Source organism: Austrofundulus limnaeus, unplaced genomic scaffold (genome assembly GCF_001266775.1).
Source record: "Austrofundulus limnaeus strain Quisiro unplaced genomic scaffold, Austrofundulus_limnaeus-1.0 Scaffold7, whole genome shotgun sequence".
In the NCBI taxonomy this organism is placed as follows: Eukaryota; Metazoa; Chordata; class Actinopteri; order Cyprinodontiformes; family Rivulidae; genus Austrofundulus; species Austrofundulus limnaeus.
In genome coordinates, this window is record NW_013952409.1 from 1,886,188 (window position 1) to 1,900,772 (window position 14,585).

Consider the following 14,585-nt stretch of genomic DNA (forward strand, 5'->3'; position numbering starts at 1 on the left):
ACCAGGATCAGGGTTGGAAATGTTTTTACAGCCAAAAGCTATTTTTTTTCTAACTTCTCAAAGCAACCAATCAGAAGCCTGCTCTGCTGTCACATGATCAGAACACAGCTTCAGCTCCTCTCTGGTGTTTTTAATATTCATCAGCTGCAGACTCATCACACACAAAGAAAACCCCAAAACTACAACTGAAAACGCAGAAATYCATTGATGATTAATATTTATTACTGTGTGAATGTTTCGCAATGTACTCTAAAAAATTTGCCTCATGAAAAAAAAGATTAATTTCTCCCTTTTGCTTTTTAAATTATTTATTCCACATCCTAATGATTCTTAAAAACTTATTTTACTGCCTTTGAGGGACRTTTTATTCCTAAATATTAGAGCAGATCTGTGTTATTTTGAATTATACATTTTAATAAATGATTCATTGAAACACAAAACACCACGGCGCCTTTTTGAGAAAATATTTGATGTTTTTATGACTGTGGCCTCCTCCATGAGGCTGGTGTTAATGTTTGTTTGCCTTTATGTTAGCAAAATATCTCATGAACCACATGGATTTTAATGAAACTAGCAGAAATRCATCAAGTTTACTTTTACAAGTCAGCCTAATTTAAAGGAGACACATCCTGCTTTTAAATCCCACTTTTTCACATTTAAATCTTTCATTTGGGGTCTATATAAAGAGGAACTGCTCCTTATTGTAACTCCACAAGCCCCTCTTTCAGCACTTTTCTCAGGGGTGTTTCAGATCAACTCGTTTTGAGGCTGTCTCTTTAAATCCAAAGGAGGAGCTTTACACCCCCTCCAGCTGCCAGAGTGATCCATTCTGGTTTGATAGAGGGGTTTACGACTATTTAGCTGCACAGAAACTTTTTTATTAGCAAATGAATCAAAAGGCGTCAACAAAGGAAGACTTGTCCATCCAGTCTTACATGTTGGACCCAGAGTCKGACCCAGAACCAGAGGAGAATGAAGACAAACAAATTGTAGTTGGCGAGTCAGAGCTTAWTTAAAAGTTCCGTCACAGATTCTGTTTAATAGCTGCAAACAAAAATGGAAATAGTTTTACCGAAACTAAGATAAAATTGGCGGTGGTAGTAGTTGAGATTCATCCCCACAATATTCTCTGAGGACTAACAAGCTGCACAGGGTCTGTGTTTGAAGTGTTGGCATGYCAGGCGGTGGTTGTGCCAGAATTTCAGGTTCATATTTTCCGTTGTCTGCAGCATATATTTGTATTTTCYGTTTATAAAATCAAATCCATTCTTTTTTAAAATTCGTGTGTCCGAGAGAAAATGACGGCGGTGCATTTGTTGTGGTGTTAGGAGCCAAGCGGCGGGGCTCTCAGTGGGATGAGGCAGTAAGTTTTATAAGAGGAGCATCATGGCTGCACACGCAGCGCTGTGCTGAGAGATACCGGACCCCCACCGTGTGTTCGTCCTGAACCCGCCCTGTGTGAAGACTCATCCTTCTCTTCTTTCTGCCTTCATCTCTCAGCCGCAGCCAGCTGGTACTAAGCAGAGGTATTCATCCAACCCCACTCCCTCCTTTTTTTTTTCCTCCTTGCTGTCCCAGCTGCTCCTACCTCTTTCTACCCCCTCCTCCCTCYTTGCCGTTCCCCCCTCCTCCTCCTCCTCTTATCTAAACCTTTCCCTATGTTCACATGTATTGGTGAGACGTCGCGGACCGAGCGGGTGCTTCTGCGTCTGCACAGAGGATGGCCCAGGTGCAGGTGGCAGACTTATGGAGCYAAAGCAGGGGACACGATGAGCCTTTCTACCCAGAAAACAGAGCTCTTTCCTGGGCTGGAGACTGGAGCTCGAGCCTCTTYTTGAACCTGGAGCTGGATTAGTGCACCTGTAACTGTTTTTGTACGTAATTCTGTATCCATATGACCGCTTGAACTGTTCAAAGAAGATTTTTGTTGTTTTTGCTTTTAAATATTTTTCACTTTGTGAGAAAAGCATGCCGTGCAGCTGTCCTGCCCCAAACTGGATCATAGCTTCCGCACAGTGTGGATAGCTGCAGAGGAAGAAGAGCAGCTTAACAAAGAGGGGAATTTAGACAAGGAGGCATTTTTTTGTCCTCCTCACACACCTGTAACAGCTGCTCCTCCGACGGACGGCCTGCCAAGAACAGGAGGAAGAGAATCAGAAGAATAAAAAGGTTAAAGAGGACACTTTGGGTTTGGCTCTCCATCCCTCCTTTCCTGCTTCCCACCTGTGTGGATTAATTGGGCTGGAGCAGCATGGCGCACGCCGCCTCGCAGCTGAAGAAAAAGGCGGACGAGAATCTCGCCGCAGAGGAGGAGAAGGAGAAGGAGAAAAAGAAGGCGAGGAAGCGCTCGCGGGAGGTGAAGAAAAAGGTAGAGAAAGTGAGGAGTTTGGGAAGAGAAGCAGAGGAGAGCTCCTCTTTTGTCACAATGCAGCCTCACAGATAATCATACAGGCACAACACACACCGAGATGAGGGGGGTCCCAGGGGGGAATACTGAGGGGGGTGGATGGGTGTTTGAAAAAAAAAGACAGAAAGATGGATGAGCAGAGCGCTCAGGGGGAGAAAGGAAAAAAAATCAGAATCAGCTGCAGAGGACAGACGGGTTCAGCGTGCCTGAAACGAAGCAATCAGCTGAGTTACGAAACATTTTCTGATCAGAATCCCACGACGTAAAGAATTTAACAAAAGTTTATTTATTTATTTATTTATTTATTTATTTATTTATTTATTTATTTATATCAAACTGTCCCGCAGTTTTCCTTGTTTGATGTTGCTTCGTCTGTTGAACTCGTACGAAGATATTTGATCTCGTTCAGTCCGTTTTTGGGTCGTTGTTTTCAGTTTGATGCAGGGATTCTTTCTGGGTAAAAAACCAAACAAACAAAAAAAAAAGATGGGTTTGAGGAAAACACGTCAGCATCACGCCCTGCGGTTAGGTGTTGGCTGCGTGTGGGCGTCTGCTCAGACGTCTTTGTGCAAGGACAAAGTTTAGACTCTGTTTTTGACAGCATCTACCTGCTGATCAATGTGTGTGCTGTGACGTCAGAGACAGTTAGAGTGGAAGGGCTCAGGTTTTGTGTGGGGGTTTATTGTTTATTGTGCTACAGTTTTGCCATGGCTTGCATGTTTATTTGTGTGTGTGTGTACATATGTGTGTGTGTTCATGCTGAGATTTGGGCTCCTTTTGTGTTTTGAGCGATCAACACGAAGCCGTCTTCGCTCCCGGGTTAGCCACCTGTTCTGACGAGTCGATACTCTGACCTCGTTAGCATCAAGGTTAAAGTGGAGCGAACAGGAAGTCGATCTCGTTGTTGTTGTTTTATTTACTATTTATCTAATTCTGTTTATTTCTTTTAACCATTATAAGTTTTACGGCATAAAGAAAACGAGGGGCTCAGTTATTCAGGTTCAGCAGGTTCATCGATGTGATCATTGTCTGATGGCTCTTTCCAAAGTGCCATAACTTTTTTTTACAAACTCTGTGACCCACAACTCCAACTAAATCTGATTATTCTCCTATTTGCATTATCAAAACTTCATAACATTGCATTTGCATTCTCCATCCATCCATCCATCCATCCATCCATCCATTTTCTGTACACGCTTCTTCCTTTTTTCAGGGTCACTGGTGCCTATATCCAGCAGTCACAGTGCGAGGGGCGGGGTACACCCTGGACAGGTCGCAAGTCCATCACAGGGCCGCATTTGCATTCTGTTTTTTTTGTTTCTGTCCTGTTTCTTTTGGCTCCTGTTCACTGCATCTTGTCGCTGCTAAATTATCGATACACTGCAAAAATAAGCCATCTAATACTAGATTGTAGTCTGAATCTTTTCAAATTAAGTGAAATAATCTGCTAGTATAGTTAGACAGTTGAACCTGGTAATACTTCTTGAAATAAGGAAAAAAATCCAGACTAACAAGGTTAATAATATTCTCCTGTTTGTCAGTCTTTTGGCCTCTTTTCTTCATCATTTTCTGTTTTTTCTTAAGATAAAATCAGGTTAATGTATTTACATTAAAGACAACAAGTGATGTTGTTGCTTTAGTAAAAAAAAGGTTCTTTGTGGTGACATCAGCAGTTCCTGTGTGTTTGTAGAGTAACAGTGTAGTGGGGGGTATCGGCTATCCTTGGCTCAGTCGAGGTAAATCTATATCGCTGTCTGCTCTGGGCCACTTCTTGGCACCAGGGTGCAAAAAATATCCTCTGGCTGCTCGGATCGTTTATCCTCAATTAGGTTCTGCTTTCTTTAATAACCTCGCTTTCTCTAAGTGTCACACCCGTCAGGCTCGGGATTTCKCCGTCCCTCTCAGACATAAACGGATTCACGCTACAGTTATTTTCACTATTTGGAAAAATTTAGGTTTTGTAGCTTTTAGCGAAGGGAAGGAATTTATTCTTYTCAGTCTGGGTGATTCAGTTTGTTCATGACGCAGTGGTTTAGGGTGCAGTGTGTTTCCCCTCACTATTTTTATTTTTAGTTGTTCTGACAAGGAATTCAAAGCGTACTGTGAACAGGATGTTTACAAGTAATAGCTGCACGCTGCAGGCAAAAACTCAAGGCTACCTGATGCTTTCAGACTGTCTGGCATAAACAGTCTGTGTGATCCAGTATGGTCAGTCATGCTTTTCAGATCGGTTGCTCACATGGTATTGGCAGACACATCAGATTTATTTTGCTCAGATAAATCATGCTGTTTGCTTAAATTGGCAAATTGGCACCAACAGAATTAAATCTGTTCAAAAATGTTATTTGGCCCACATGTTCTGTTTATAGTTATTGTTTTCTTGTTGGTGTATGTTTACAGGGAAATGGTTTGGTTGGACTGTTGAGTAGGGTTTGGCACAGGTTGAATTGGAAGAATTTGGATTCTTTTTTAGGTCGTATTCACACCTGCATTGTTTAGTCCGATTTAACCAAACTCTAGTTTGTTTGCCTGGAAAGTCCGGTTCGTTTGCGGAGGTATGAACACGTAATCAAACTCTGATTCGGATCAAAAAAATCAAACTCTGGTCCACCTGAAAACCTACCCAGTAGGTCTTGGTTCGATTGAAACAAACTCTGGTGCGGTTTGATTGCATGTGTGAACGCTAAGCGGACCAGAGACCGCTCCAAAAGCAGGAAGCGGACTATACCGCGTGACATTCTGAGTAATAACAGTAATAAATCTACTTATATGGTGTAAATACCTCGCTGGACGACTGTATAAGGTGGACATCATGACTGTGGAGCTGGACAAGCTCCTACTGGATTAATATGGAGCTTCCTCAGCCGCCTTGTGTGCAAAACAACATTCTCCGTGGTTCCGCCTCATCTTCCTCTCATGCTGAGCTCATTGTTGAAGACTATTTGTTTTGCACATTTGCCAAAAACAAAAAATAAACCCTATAACCACTAAAATGTAACGTTGCTATTGTTTGTTTACATTTTGGAAGAAGGAAGTTGCTCCATGTTTTCTTCTGAGGTTTTCATGTTGATGACTTTAGTGGTTCTTTGTGCAGCGCCCCCACAGGTGAGGGCGGGAACAGGTTGTTTACAGGGTTTAGTTCGGTTGAGAAAGTGCAGTGTGAATTCAAACTGCACCAACAGGAAATGTAAACAAAGCTTGCAGTTTTGGTCCCCAATCGAACCGAGTCTACTGGACTATCAGGTGTGAATACGACCTTAGAGGCAGGGTCAAAAAAGTTTACAGGGTTTAAATGGGGGGTAACGAATCATGAGTTCTTCCTGGATGAAATAGTTAACTTCTCTAAGAGTTTTGATTATATGAACTTTACTTTTTATGAACTACATTAAGAATATCAACTACTATATAAATACCGAACATGTGAACGTAGATATAAATGTTGTGAAAAATCTTTTCTCAGGGGTACACTGAATTGTTTTACTGKGACTGGCAGATTATTTTACTTATTTTCAGAAGATTCACTCAAATAAAGTAAAAATAAATACTCTGCCAGTACAAAAAGACAATACACCTGGTAAGACTTCTTGAATTAAGACTGGAGGCCTACTGTATCAGGGAGGAGAGCCGCTTTTTGTAAATAAAAATAGTGTTTTTAAAAGTCATTGTGGAATTTTTAAATTCTAATTCAGTAAGTACTCTGCGTCTGTGAGTATCCAAACTGTACCCCTCTGTTTGAGAAAAAACGGTATCGGGACGTCCCTTGTAAAGATGATGGATGATGCTTAAAAGTTCAGCTGGATGCATCAGACTAACAGAAATGTATTTCCACAATCACATATCTATCTGAGTTGAATGAATGATGTATGGAGCTGATGATCAGCCRTCCTCTAGGACCAAATCTGCCATGTGTGACTGCTGAGTCAGCATTTGTTTACACTACTATAGCAAGGCTGTTTACAGTCAGGTCCATATCTATTTGGACAGAGACAACATTTTCCTAAATTTCATTCTGTACATTACCACAGCTGAAGCTCAGACTCTTAGCTTTAATTCAGTGGGTTGAACAAAATGACTGGATAAAAATGAGAGCTACTAAAGCATTTTTTTAAAACACTATGTAAATAATTGTAAATAAAATGTTYATTTCTAATACTTGGTTGAAAACTCTTTGWTGACAAYGACCGCCTGACTTTTTGAATGACATCACCAGAGGCTGTGTTTCCTCCTTTTTAATGCTCTGTTAAGGCCTTTACTGCAGCAGTTTTTAGTTGTTATTGTTGGCTTGGGAATCAATAATATTCTACTTCTTTGCTTTAATAAACTCCTGAGTTGCTTTGGCTGTATGATTTGGGTCRTTGTCCATCTGTTTTATGAAACACCGACCAATCAGTTTGGCTGCGTTTGAGCAGTTTGTCTCTGAATATCTCAGAGTTTATCTGTCCTGTGTCACATCATCAGTAAACACTAGTGACCCAGTACTACAGGCAAAAATAAATGCCCAAACCATCACACTGCCTCTGCTGTGTCTTACAGATGATATGGTTTGGATCATGAGCTCAACCACACCTTCACCATATTTTTTTCTTTCCGTCATTCTGGTAGACATTGATCTTGGATTCATCTGTCCAAAGAATGTTCTACCAGAACTGTGCTGGCTTTTTTTATGTTTTTTTAAGCAAACTCCAGTCTAGCCTTTTTGTTCTTGAGGCTCATGAGTGTCTTGCAGCATGCAGTGAACCCTCTCTATTTACTTTCATGCAGTCTTCTCTTTATGCTAGATTTGGATATTGATATATCTACCTCCTGGAGAGTGTTGTTCTCTTGGTTGGCTGTTGAGACAGACTTTCTCTTCACCATTATTCTGTGATCATCCATCACTGCTGTCTTTTGTGGATGTCCAGGTCTTTTTGCWTTGATAAGTTCACCAGTGCTTTATTTATTTCTCAGGATGAACCACACTATAGATTTAGCCAATTTCTTGGATGATTTGTTCTGTTTTCGCAGCTTAAGGATGGCTTGTTTCACCTGCATGAGGAGCTTCTTTGTCTGCACGTTTTCTTTGCAGCAAAATCTTCCAAATGCAAGCGTCACACCTCAAATCAACTCCAGGCCTTTTATCTGCTTCATTGGAAATGAAATAATGAAGGAATTGCCCACACCTGCACACTGAATAGCCTTTGAGTCAATTGTCCAATTACATTTGGTCCCTTTTAAAAGCAGTGTGGGCACATGTTAAGGAGCTGAACTCCTAAACCCTTCRTCTAATTTGGATACCTTTAAATGAAAGCTAAAAGTCTGGACTTTATGTCCATGTTCATTATATAATTATAACTTGAATATATTTCAGTTAACAGGTAATAAAAACAAACTTCGTGTCAGTGTTCACATAGATATGGACCTAACCGAAGCATCCAATTTTACTTCAGTTTTTTTTTCAGTATCTGACTGAACACAAGCCAGGAACTGAGCAAAGCACAGACCTGCTTTAGAGAGAGAAAAAAGCTGTAACATCGTTATCTGCCTGCTGTCGAGTGAATTCTATCATCTCAAAGTGAGAGGTTTCCTGTTCGAAGCATGACTGAGGTGTCATTACCTTCAGAGTGAGATGAGAATTGTAGAAGAGGCGGGATGTGGGTCATGGGGGGGGTGGGGGTGAGGAGGGAGGTAATGATGCTTCTTCTGAGGGTTATTTTAGGGACGGGCTCTTTATCGTTTACTCTTCTCTTCCTGGGTGTCTATCGATACCTCCCTCCCTTCAGGCTGTCAACTGGCAGAAGGCTGTATTGTTCTGCTTCTGGGACTTTGAGGGGGTTGGAACACACACACACACACACACACACACACACACACACACACACACACACACGCACACACACGCACGGTTCACATTTAAAAACGTCCCCTGTGACAAGGCATTGTACCATATTAATCCCCTGACACTTATTTAAGCCCAGACTCGTATCAGGAGCCCCCTCATTCTTCCTCCTCTGCCCCCCACCTCTCTGTCCTCCGTCTATTTCATCCTAATGTCTGAAGGTGTTCTTCCACCTTCCTGCCAACAATTGCTTTAAATTTGACACCATATGTTGGAGTTTGAAGGTTTTAAGAAATAATGTGGCCATTTTTTTCTATACCTGGAAACCTTTGGTTCTTATTACTTATTTATTCATTTATCTACTGGTCATATTCAAAAAAGTTGGTAATTAAAGCATAACAGAGCAGCTTTCTTGTCGGATAGAAGTCTGATATTATTTCATTTGGTTCTGTTTTGTGCCACAATACAGAATCCTACAAGTACAAAAGCTGTAGCRTTATCTATCGGAGTCAATCCTGTTTTAGCAAAATATCTCATGAACTGGAAGGATTTAATTAAACTTTCAGCAAATAYTTAATTTGATGCGCATCTACCACCACAGTTAACGGATATTAGCYAAAACAAAAAATGGTTAWAACTCAGTCAACTTTTCATTTATTGAGCTTAAAATCTGTGGTAGTGCCTGCCAGTCTTTCACAACACATACTCTGAGTGTGGCATCTCAAAATACTGCATCACACTGTGGAGAAGACTATATTCAAGGAAAAAGCGGTGAAAACATAATTTTCTCTGTTTTGGCCAGAGAGCAAGGTTTTAACTGTGACGTTAAAAAACAAAACGTGTTTTTCTGATGGAAGACGATTCTAAAGATGACGTGTTTTATGGCCCCAGAATACAAAAGCTCACCGACACAGAGGGAGCTGCAGGGTTGGACTGGTGCAGAGCCTGCCAAGTGCTGTGATTGGTGGACAGAGGAGACGTGGAGGGGTTGGTGGGTGATGTGGTGCGGGGGAGAACTAACACATCCTCAACACGCTGCAAAAAAAAAGGGATGGAAAGCAAAAGCATGAAATCAAATTAAAAAAAATAAAGAGTTGCTGGATGGTGGGAAATGTGGAATGAGACGTATGAGTGGTGGCAGAGGGAAGAAGGAAACTGGAGGTGGGGGGTGAAAAGATGGAAAGACTGACAAAGASGATGAGAATGTTAGTTAGTTATAGGCCTTTTATCCTCCGTTCCTCCGCCTCCCTGCAGCCTCGTTTGCTCTTTTTTTTCCTCTGCAGTGGAAGACAGACACTTAAAACTGGGACAGTTAATTCATTTATGCAGCACACACACACAAACACACACACACAGGCAGATTCAGCATTTTTATTTCACTCAACACCACTGCTTTTGTTTTGTACACAGATTAGTGTTCATCTTGGTGTCAAACAATGAGATGTTTTCTGACTTGTAATGAAAGTGAAATGCGCATTTTTAGCACATCCTGTTGATTCYGAGTGATTTCTCTATTCAGAAGCAGCTTATATTGAGTCAAATACCTTCATACATGATACACTCAGACTGTGGCAGCTTTTCTTGATTTGTCTGAAAATGGTCATAAAGAGGAGGAGAAGAACATAAAAGGGAAATATCGTAGTCYGCTGATTTACATAAGAAAAATATGGCTGGTTCAAGACTCGTTCCTTCATCCCTTAAATTAATTTTCCATTTCATTAGAATTCCATTATTATGTAGGAAAGGTGGCGTCAGTCACTGATTCAAGCCTCACACATTTTTTTATCCAGATGTTATTTTAAACCAACGTCTTATYTGCCAGTGTGAACTGGTGCTAGGGTTGGGCTGTATTGATCATTTTCATACCACTGTATACGGTATTACCGGGGTGGGAACAGTCTGCGGCGTGCTGCATGATAATAATTAATGGCAAAACAACATGTACATGCATATAGCTTGACATTCTAGAGCACATTAAATTCAAAGCCTGCAGGCCAAATGTGGTTGTCGACAGCATTTTATGTGGCCCCTGAGTGCTACAAAGATATATTAATGTCTTTAAAATAAGCTTATGATGCTGTAAAGCCAGCATTGACCATAAACTACATCTCCCATAATGCATGTTGATTAATTTACTCGCCAAATTACAACATCCCACCACTAGGTGGAACGTCACAGTAGGTGGCAGCCAGCTGCAGCCTAGTTGTACTGTTGCAGCTAATGGTTATTTTAGTAATCGATTAATCAAGTAATCGGATTTTTTAAAAAAATGTCATGTTCTGCTTAATTACTTAAGCTTATTTTATGAGAAATAAAAAAATTAATATTGTGAAGGTGTAATCTACACTTGCTGATGACCCTGCAATCAAATTACAATACCAGTTGTATTTAATTCCTGCATTTTAAGAWCCACTTGTTTGTATTTAAGTGAGTGAGGTTTGAGGAGGCACTCTGTCATTGAATCATTTCTAATTATCARTGAAAAAACTCAGTGCTGTAAACTTATTTTTATGGATTGGAAAACTGAATGTGATGTTTTGGTTAGAAATTTGGTAAGTAAAATTGGTAATATAAAAATATGGGTGTTGCACATTGAGTTTTGTAGAGTTTACTTGTCATAGTTACTAGTAAAAGTAAGTTCATATTTTTTTATTAAGACTGTTATTAGGTTGGTGCAGGGTTTCCATTTTAGGCAAAACATTTAGTCTTGACTGGTTAGTTATAGACCAATATAACAACAGGTTTCAAAGTCATAAAAAGCAGCAGCAAAAATGAAAAAAAAAATTCACTCCAAGTATCTCGTTTATCACCAAATAAATGTTTCAGGTCAAGATGTCAATCTGTTGCTATGCTTTTATTTTTATTTGACAGACTGTTGTGTTGTTTTAACACAACTTACACACTGTTAAATAATCCTCTGCCAGGTAGCAATTTGATTAGTCAGCACAAGTAACGTTAGCCAAAATATACCTCCTTGTACATCAGTAACATGACAGATTGTCACAGATTCTGGTCAAAGTACTTTGCAAAGGGAACATAAACAATACCTGTTAACTCCGGAAGTGTTTAGTACATGCAGCAGCTGTTTTTGTTTCGGTGCAGAAACATCGAGCAGCACATTACACGTTGTCGTCTTTTCTGTTTAGTTGTAAACAATCCCGTTTTTTAAAATTTCTGTTGTTTTCTGAGTGCTTTGTTTTGGCGCTCTTCATCTCCTTCTATAGCTAAATATAGTGCTTAGCTTACCGTTAGGAGAAGTGCTAATGTCGTAGCATTGTGTAACACAAATAACATTCCGGCTGGACAAAAGTGCACTAATTATAAAGTTGTCTATTTTTTACGAAGCTTCGAGGCAGATGATTTGCCTCGAGGATTTTTAGATATCAAATTACTCTAATTATTATTGCCTCTTTTTATGTCGCACAAATTAAAATCTGGACAGTCGTGTCTTTTTAGGGTTTTAAGTTTGAAAATAATTTGTCTGACATGGTTGTATCTGCGCTGCTGCATACTCTTAGCCAGTCTTCATGCCGATAAAGTTTGTGTATATTTGTATTATGAGGAGCTCGCTTGTCTCAAGAAATTGAAATTAAAAATCAACAAAAGTTTAAATTCAAAAGGAGACTAATGAAACACATGTCTGGATGGTTCCGTCCCACCTGAACTCTAACTCAAGTTTTCTCTTTAAGGTTAAGAGGCGTGACAAACTGGGGTGTCTCTGCCCCCCCCCCCCCCCCTCTGTTTGTCTTCTGAAAAAGCCTCGAATGTTTATGTCCCAGTTTTCATAGCAATCTTGTAGAAATTTGGCGCATCACCTCACGTCGTGACTAGCATATCGTCATAATTTTCAATAGTGTCACCACGTTTTAAAACCACTGTATACCAAAATACTGTCATACAGTCCAAGCCTAACTAGTACGTTCAATTTCTTCTCTTTTACCCCAAAGTTCTGAGTCTGTAAATAAAGACTCAGTGAATTAGATATTTATTTAGTTCTGTTTTTAAAAGAAAAACATACATGTAATTTGACGCTGCATTGAGGGATCTTAGTCATGCTGTGGCTGTGGGAGAATCAGTGCCATGTGCCTGAAAAAGGAGAATCCTAGCAGACAAGATGATGGGATATTTTCAGGCTATGTGTGCTCTTGTTGTTCATCCATGGATCAGATCCAGCAGAGAGTCACGACACWCACGGGAAGCCAGTTTGTGTGTGTGTTCAGGTGAGAAAAACAACTTTTAATTGGACTTTTTGAAGGTGACCGGCTGGACAGCTGCCTGGATCGGACCCTACAGACAGAGGCTTTGAATTTTTGTTTTCGTAGGYGAAACAGAAGAAAATAGGGACTTGTAAAATCTGTTTTTGATTATTTTAAATGTAGTATATTTAGAGTTGTGCTTAAWCCAACAGACTGTTTCAAGATGATGTTTAGTGGAGCTGTGGTTCTGTTAAATAATCCAAGACAAGTGCAACAGCATCCTCTGCCACTCCAGCAAACATAAAGCAATGGATTAGAACAAATCTGTGGGTGTTTTATAATGGCTGTAAGCTTTGCTGAATTCTCCTAACTGAGATTATTTTCTGCATTAAGCATGTTTCTTGTCAGTGACTGAGACAATAGCAGAAAAGAGGATGTTTGCTTTACAAAATGGCAGAGGGCACACCTTTTTTTTAATTTGAGCTAAAACTAACAGCAGCTTTGAGTCCTGATCTGCACCCACAGCAAACAGGAAGGCGAAATGAGGTTGTTTCCAACATCTATCTAACATCCATCCAGCTCCGTTTTTAAAGTTTCTTTATTGTTTTTTTTTCCATAAATTATGCTAAGCCAAATGTTCGTGTCACGTAAAAGAAGAATAATGACCAATCAAGTCTAATAAACCGGGTCCCACCGCTCAGCGTTTTGTGTCCCATCGCAGCCGGAACCCTGACAGTCAGCACATAGTCGACACAGTGATGCTGGACATACAGCTAAAGTGCTCTATCGATTCTCCAGGCAATCCTCTAATTAGCTTTAGATGCTATGAGCTGAGGGCCACTGCTCATGCACTCTTGTAGCAGGAAGTTATTAGCACGGGGTTCCTACGCTGCCTCTCCTCAGGTGGCCATGTTGGAGGAGAAAKAACAGGCTGCCCTCTAATGTCTAAGTTTGATCCAACATGAACCGTTTTTAGACGAGACGATGATCTTCACATGTGTGTGAAGAAATTATATGGGAGATAATAGCATCAGGGATTTGAGATTGGTGCTGTAAATTTTTTATTTTTTGGAAATTTTAGAATTTTGTAACTTGCTTTTAATTATTAGCCAATTTAAAAACATACCAATTATCATTTTAATTTTTTGAAAGGGGAGTACCACAATCAAGTAACTATGCTACCTTAAGTTGTTATGAAAATGCTGTATCAAAAATAAAATTTGACTTTGCATCTAAACTCCTTCAAGTTGGCCTCCTACCGTTTCAGATATTTCCACTTCAGCTGCATAACAGTGCTTTATCCTGTTTACAACCTTCTGTAGGAGCGTTGTATTTTGTTGTAAAAAATAGTATCTGTTTTGGAAAATGTCAACTCAGGATACAGTTGCCTTACTCAGACAATCCCACGTCGGACGTGGAAAGTACRTTTCTTGCGAGTGCAGAGGCTCTTAGAAAACATTTCAGTTTGGTATTATACAATCCCAGCGTGGCTAATCGGGACGTTCTGGACTTCTCCCGGTGGGCCGGACTGATGTTTGGGCCGCAAGGGCCGGTATAACTTGCTAGTTATTGATCAGATCACTTCTACGCTTTCCATGTATTGCCGGACATTTATATGATACAATGACTTGCCATACCCCCAGGGCTGCCTCCGCCTCTAGTATTATATCTCTCAGTCATCCTCTCACACACACAGGGGTTAGACAATGAAACAAACAGCTGGTTTTAGACCACAGCATCCCTTTCAGACAGCTTCCTCTTGCGTCCACAGTTAATCCYGTTGGATGTGGTTGGTCCTTCTTGGTGGTATGCTGACATTACCCTGGATACCGTGGCTCTTGATACATCACAAAGTCTTGCTGTCTTGGTCACAGATGCACCAGCAAGACGTGCACCAACAATTTGTCCTATTTTGAACTCTGGTATGTCACCCATAATGTTGTTTGCATTGCAATATTTTGAGCAAAACTGTTGTCTTATCCTGTACAGTTCTTTCATTGTCTGATGCCTTGACTTTTCCGAATTGTGTTTTGTATAGTGGTATTAATTTATATTTTCAGATCTTCCAAGGTGCCAATTATGGAACTCTCTATGCATTGTTGCCCAAATCAAATTCTGGAAGTGGTCATTCAACTAGATCTGTTACAAAAGGACAACTGATATTACC

The 14,585-nt window shown here is 40.3% G+C and overlaps 1 protein-coding gene across 1 annotated transcript in view; it reads left to right on the plus strand.

Annotated features, from left to right (window-relative positions):
• Window positions 1–1,668: 1,668 nt before the first annotated feature.
• The window catches only part of ank3b (ankyrin 3b), a gene marked incomplete in the record, with an annotated part of 112,918 nt that continues 100,001 nt past the window's right edge, over window positions 1,669–14,585 (plus strand). Inside the window, 1 exon segment of the mRNA XM_014032731.1 lies at window positions 1,669–2,368. Within this exon segment, the coding sequence (XP_013888185.1) occupies window positions 2,252–2,368 (117 nt within the window).